This window comes from Bison bison, unplaced genomic scaffold, assembly GCF_000754665.1.
Source record: "Bison bison bison isolate TAMUID 2011002044 unplaced genomic scaffold, Bison_UMD1.0 scf7180017864371, whole genome shotgun sequence".
Classification (NCBI taxonomy): domain Eukaryota; kingdom Metazoa; phylum Chordata; class Mammalia; order Artiodactyla; family Bovidae; genus Bison; species Bison bison.
The window spans coordinates 15,657,017-15,664,176 of NW_011494943.1; the positions used below are offsets into that span (position 1 = coordinate 15,657,017).

At 32.8% G+C, this 7,160-nt stretch overlaps 1 protein-coding gene across 1 annotated transcript in view; it reads right to left on the reverse strand.

Annotated features, from left to right (window-relative positions):
- Positions 1-7,160, reverse strand: part of TANC2 (tetratricopeptide repeat, ankyrin repeat and coiled-coil containing 2) — a 368,982-nt gene that overhangs the window by 327,308 nt on the left and 34,514 nt on the right. The window contains exon 2 of the mRNA XM_010856460.1: positions 641-734. Within this exon, the coding sequence (XP_010854762.1) occupies positions 641-707 (67 nt within the window). The 5' untranslated portion in view covers positions 708-734. The remainder of the gene's footprint in view (positions 1-640; positions 735-7,160) is intronic.

Consider the following 7,160-nt stretch of genomic DNA (forward strand, 5'->3'; position numbering starts at 1 on the left):
TGTTTCCACTGTTTCCCCATCTATTTCCCATGAAGTGATGGGACCGGATGCCATGATCTTTGTTTTCTGAATGTTGAGCTTTAAGCCAACTTTTTCACTCTCCACTATGTAGTGTATTAATCTTCAAGATTTCTCCCCAAAAACTATCTATACAGGTTTGGTTTGTTTTTACCTTAAAAGTCTAAGAATTACACACTTTTTTTAAAAATATCTTTTAATGATTGTAAAAATGTCCAATTTACATATCATTTTTTTGTATAACCCTTTGAGGACTATCTCTATTATTTTTAGTCTCATTCCCCAAAGAGTATCTGGGACTGAAATAATTTTACAGGTTAATTCTTAAAGTAAATTAAAGTCTGGAAGGTCTTTAATATGTACTACATAGAAACACTACACTCTCATATATCTGAAATAAGCATTTTTCCTTCACAAACTCTTCATTTACCTGACTATTCCTGATGAGTGTTCAAGTATTCTTCTTAATAAAGAATATGTCAACCTATAGGAATGTAAACTTTTTCCAAAATAAATAAGCCATTTAATAAAATATATGAACTGTGGTAGCATTAATTCAGATCCCTAAGAGAACTTTCTTTTCCAAATCATAACACAAAATAAATGAAGCAGAGTTACTCACCACTTGATCTGTTCTTACGACTTGATTTTCCTCCAGTAAGAAGCATCTTGAGACTATTCCGAAACATGGTTGTACTATTCTAGGACTCACAAAACTACAAAAGAAAATGTGGGAAAATATGTCAGAAAACTTGGTTTGCTATCCAAATACTATTAAGAATTCATTTTAAATGTGCCATCAGGAATTAACCACTCTGTTTACATATATAATACAGAAATTTTAACTATATGACAGAAACGCTTATTTAATTTAATTTAATTAGACATTTAGGTATTCCCTTTAAAGTATAATACTTGAGTACCCTAAGAGACAAAGGCAGATATCACTGAGGGTACACAGAAACAGAAAACAATTAGGTTGCTATAAATACAATTACCACAAGACTCTCCATTTCTTGGACATTTTTCCCAAAACACACACCCAACGTGTAAGAGTCCAGAACTCACAGCAGCTGTGTATTTTCCACCGGTCAAGCAAGAATTTAATCTCACAAGACTACTGATACATGAGTACATCAGTACACATATGCTATTAATACCAACCTCTGTATGTCCCACTCCCATCAAAAGAAAACTCCTTAATTTTGCTATGTCCTCTCTCACCTTGTTAATAACTTTCATCTAAAAATCATCTTTCTTTTCTCTCTCACACAGCTTTCATTTTTTTCTCTCTACAGAATCACTCCAGTCATAACATAAACATGCTAGTATGTCCCAACCAAAAGCCAATAAGTAAGCCCCTCTCTTTATTCCCACGTGGTCCAATTACTGCTCCTTTATGCTTGCTCTTAACAGCAAAATTTCCCAAGTGTCAGTACCTGAAACCTGCAGCAGACTGAACAGAGCAAATGTGAATTTAGAACAGAGGTTAACAGCAAATCTCCAAACTAAAGCACACAGAAATTAAAGGCTGAAAAATATGGAAGAGTATGAGAGGCATATGGAATCCTTTGAAAGACTCTAATATACATATCATTAAAATCCCAGAAGAAAGGAGAAAATAAGAAGCAATATATTAAGTGATAATAATCAAGAATTTCCTAATACTGATAAGATGTAAAGCCACATCTTTAAACAGCTAGGGGAAAAATAAACACACTGAAAGAAGCAACAATCAGTAGACTGAGAGGAAACTTTCAACAGCAATGATGAATGACACAGAAAATGGAATGACTTCTTAAAATTTTTGAAGGAAAAGAGGTGTCAATCAAGAAATCTATGAACAGTTTAAAATATTCTGAAAATTAAAATAAAGGTGATTCAGAACAAAAAGAATTTATCAGTAAAAGAAATACGAAAACAGAGTTCTTCCAAGAGAAGGAAAATGAGAGCTAGAAAAACACAGAAGGAAGAGCCACAAAAAGGTAAGTATATTGGCAAATATAAATGAACAAGAATTGTTAAAAAAATTACATTAATAACTTGTTAAGCTTAAAATATATGATGAGTGTGGGTGCTTAGTCATGTCCAACACTTTGTGACCCCATGGACTGTAGCCCACCAGGCTTCTCTGCTCATGGAATTTTCCAGGCAGGAATACTGGAGTAGGTTGCCATTTCCTTCTCCAAGGGATCTTCTCGACCTAGGGATCAAACTCACATTTCTTGCACCTCCTACACTGGCAGGTATTTCTATGCCAATGTACCACCTGGGAATCCCACAGAGATTTTTCAATGCATAACAACAAAAACAAAAACGTCAGGAGTGGAATAGAGAGAATAATTAACATATATGACTGAACCAAAGGTAAGAAGTGAGAGAAAAAGCATAGTATGTGTGGATAAAATATGAAACAGTGAGATGGTAGCTTTAAACTCAAATTATATTGTTATTCTGTTAAATACTCTACTAAAAGACTATGGGCACATAAAGGTTAAATATAAAATGAGAAAAGATATCCCATCACATATAGATCACATATAGAAAATAAATTAGCATTACCAAATGGGAGAAGCAAATAAGGGATATGCTACAAACTACTGGGCATAAAATAGATAAGCAAGATATTACATAACATACAGAATTATAATCATTGTCTTGTAAGAAGTTTTAATGCATATAATCTTTAAATTATTGAATCTTTATGCTGTATACCTGAAACTAATACTGTAACCTCAATTTTAAAAAGATCATTGATCACAGATCATCAGAATAAATATAATAAAAAATGAAAACATTTGAAACATTGCAAGAATTACTAAAATGTGACAGAGACATGAAGTGAACAAATAGTGTTGCAAAAATGGTACAAATAGACTTGCTTGGCTCAGGGTTGCCACAAATTTTCAATTTTGTCAAACAAAACAAAACACAGTAACTGCAAAGCACAATAAAGCAAAGTGTAGTAAAATACAGTACGTCTGTATACTATGTTCATAGAATGGAAGGTTCAATATCTTTAAATAATAAATTCTCCATATATTGTTCTAAAGAAACAATACAATCTCAGCCAAACTCCAGCAGGCATTTTCTGTGTATGTGGAACCTGAGAAGCTGATTCTAAAAATGCATATGGTAATGCAAAAAGCCTAGAACATCCAAAGCAATCTTGAAAACTAACAAAAAGCTGAAGCACTTACAAGACCCAGTAATTGTGACAGTACAGTACTGGCCTAAGATTCATCGAACAGATCAATGGAACACAATAGGTAGTCCAGAAGAAGACCTATTCTTACACCGTCATCCGCTTTCAACAATCATTCATGGGTAAAGCAAAGTCTTTTCAACAAATTGTGCTGGAACAAATAGATATCTATTTTTAAAAAATTAACCTTGATCTGTGTCTCACACACTATACATGAAAGTTAATTCAAAGTAAATCAAACATCACATAAATGCTGAAATCATAAGGCTTTCAGAAGAAAACACAGGAGAAATATCTTCATTATTTAGAAGGCAAAGGAATCTTAGACACAGAAACCAATAACCATAAAATTTCATTAAAATTTTAAAAAAATCTGCTCATCAAAAATACCATTAAGAAAACGAATAGGCAAGTCACCAACTGGGAGAAATTATGTACAAAACATATCTAACATCTAACAAAACATACCTAACATAAACATAAATATATCTCCAAGATATATTAAAAACATCTATAATTCACTTATAAAGAGACAATTTTTAACAGGGTGAAAGATTTGAATAGACACTTTTTAAAAAAAGATAGACTTCTCTTTAACACACTTACTAAAAAGCGTAACATCATCTGTCATTGGGCAAGTACAAATTACAGTGAGCTACCACTATATTCCCACCATAAGAACCAATTCTGTGAAGTCTGATGATATCAAATATTGACCAGGATGGCGGACAACTGAAATTCTTAATACACCATTTCAGGAGTAAAATGGTACAATGTGCTTTGGAGAGTTTATTTTAAAACAAAGCATAAACCTAACATATGACTCCACCCTTTACATATTTACCCAGAAGAAATGAAAACACAGGTGCTTAAAAGAGACTAGTACAATTTTCAGAGCAGATTTAATAACAGCCAAAATCTAACACAGATGTCCAACAACAGGAAAATGGATAAACTATGATATTTTCTTACAGTGGAATACTACTCAGCAATTAAAAGGTATGAACTATTCATACATTCAACAACACAGATCAATCTCTATATTACACTGAGTAAAAACATCTTACATTAAAACGTATGCAAGAATATGGTAAGAAAAAATTAGGATTACAAAATCAGAACGGTTGTCTCTTAGGGCAGATATGAGAATTCATTAAGAAAAGGCATGAGTAAACTCTTCAGTGATAGTAATATTTCGTATCTTGAGGGAGCTTGGGATACACAAATGCATATATTTGTCAAAACTAAGTCAATGTTCACACCAAATTTATGGATTATATTCCATATAAATTTACTTAATATAAAAAAAAATACTGAACCTTACTTAATGATATTCATGCTTCAATATTTAGAGGAAAGCATACTGATATATCCAATTACTTTGAAATGCATTAAAAAATAAGACAAAACGATGGATGAAGGAAGGAAGGCACACATATAATAGAGCAATTATAGCAATATGCGAACACAAGATTCTAAGTGGTGGGTATACATGTGTTAAATGTAAAACTATGCTAAATAGTCTATGAATCTGAACTTTTTTAGTGAAGTAAAAACACATTCCCACAAAAGAAACTCTAGGACCAGATGATTTCAACAATTTAAAGAAGCAATAATACCAATTTTACACAAACTGTCCCAGACAGTAGAAAAATTGGGAGTATTTCCAAACATGTTTTCTAAAGATAGCAGAAGCTTCCTAACAAAAGCCAAAAAGATTGCTATAAGAAAGAAATATTACATACCTCTCCTTTTGCCATAGATACAAAAATTCTAAACAAAATACTGGTAAAATCAAATATACCAATATACAGATCAGGATGAAGTGGAGGTTTAATTCAGAAATGCAAAAGTGATTTAACACATGGAAATCAATTAACCATGTAAAAAGAGAAATAAACCATATAATCAATAATTTAATCAATTTTATCAACAATTTTTTTATCAGTGAAACAAAAGCAACTGATAAAATTTAATACTTGTTCATGATTTTTTTAAAACTTATACAAAATTAGAAATAAAGAAAAGTTCTTTAATACTACACAGTGTATCTTTTTAAAAGCCTACAGCAAACATCATATGTAATGGTGAATGACTCCAAACATTCCCCAAGACTGAAGAATATGACCACTTATTATCACCACTTGCACTTAACATGGTCCTAGAGGTCTTTAGTCAGTAAAAAAAACATGAAACAGAAAGTATAAAAATGGAGAAGAAACAAAAATGCCCCTTTCACGAACAGTATGATTTGCTTAGACAATCTAAAAGAATTTATACACTATTAGATTAATACATGAATTTATCAAGGTCATTAGATACCATATAAAACAAAGATTTAAAGTGAACACTAACAAATAACTTATTCTTTTTACCAGTAAAAATAAATATGGTGATGAATCCTAAAAATATTAAAGCACTTATGAAATATTCATTTTACATATTCATCTTGAGAGTCAATCTTTAGGGTGTTTTCCCTTCTAATCTTACTTTAAAAGACTATCTGAGACTCAGCAAGAAGTTCTAAGCTTGATAGGTACTTACTTCACTAATATTTGAAAGACTTGAAAAAATTATATGTTGGGGTATATAAAAAATATACTTCATGTTTTAAAACATACTATGAAATTTGAATAGTAAGTTTTATAACTCTTAAAATTTTCTTAGAAGAGAACATTATGTATCAGATTTTCTGTGTGTTACAAGTCAGAAAATATATATTATGCAAAATATTATATATATATGATCTAATTTAGTCCTCATCAAAACCTCCTTAACACAGGTAGTATCTGCTTCATTTTTAAAAGGAAGCTGAAATAAAGAAAAGTGAAATCGCATGCTCACAGTTACACTGCTAATAAATGCTTAAGGCCATATTTGATGTTCAAACACGAGCTGTCCTCCTCAGCATCTCTTCTTAAATAAGAAACACTTAATAAGTCTGTTTAAAAGAGCTGAAACAAAATTTCTAAATACAATGATCCAAATTAAAAATTCCATAAGTAGTATTCCATTTGGTTCTTGTTTTTAAAATGTTTATTTTTTTTGTGGCACTACTATACATGTCAACATATTTTACCTTACTCTAGCAAAAAAAAAAAAAATTAAGTACTGTTACAGATTGGTGTTAGTCTTTGCCAACGCATAAAGAAACATTTTGATACAACTCATTTGGGGGCGGGGGGAGAAAAAACATCCTGCTTTAGTGGACACCATGATGTCCCACCCTGATCCTCATTATAGGATCAGCACATCCATATCCTCAGGAGTTACTGGCAGAGAACTGCTCAGTACTGATGAGAGCCACCAATGACTCATTAGAACAGGGCTACAAAAGACCACCTCCTTTAACTCAAGGGGAGCAACTGGGTGTAATGATGTATGCGCCAAAGCTCTCATCCATCTCTTTCTAGTCTTTATTTTTCTTCAAATATTTATCTCTAAATGATATATTATAACCTGTTTATTATCAGTTCCCCTACTAGAATATAATCTTCAAGAGGTCATGAAAGCTGCTTATTTAACTCACTGTGATAAGCCCATAACTGGAGAATCAGATCAGATCAGATCAGATCAGTTGCTCAGTCGTGTCCAACTCCTTGCGACCCCATGAATCGCAGCACGCCAGGCCTCCCTGTCCATCACCAACTCCCGGAGTTCACTCAGACTCACATCCATCGAGTCAGTGATGCCATCCAGCCATCTCATCTTCCGTCGTCCCCTTCTGCTCTTGCCCCCAATCCCTCCCAGCATCAGAGTCTTTTCCAGTGAGTCAACTCGTTGCATGAGGTGGCCAAAGTATTGGAGTTTCAGCTTTACCATCATTCCTTCCAAAGAAATCCCAGGGCTGATCTCCTGCAGAATGGACTGGTTGGATCTCCTTGCCGTCCAAGGGACTCTCAAGAGTCTTCTCCAACACCACAGTTCAAAAGCATCA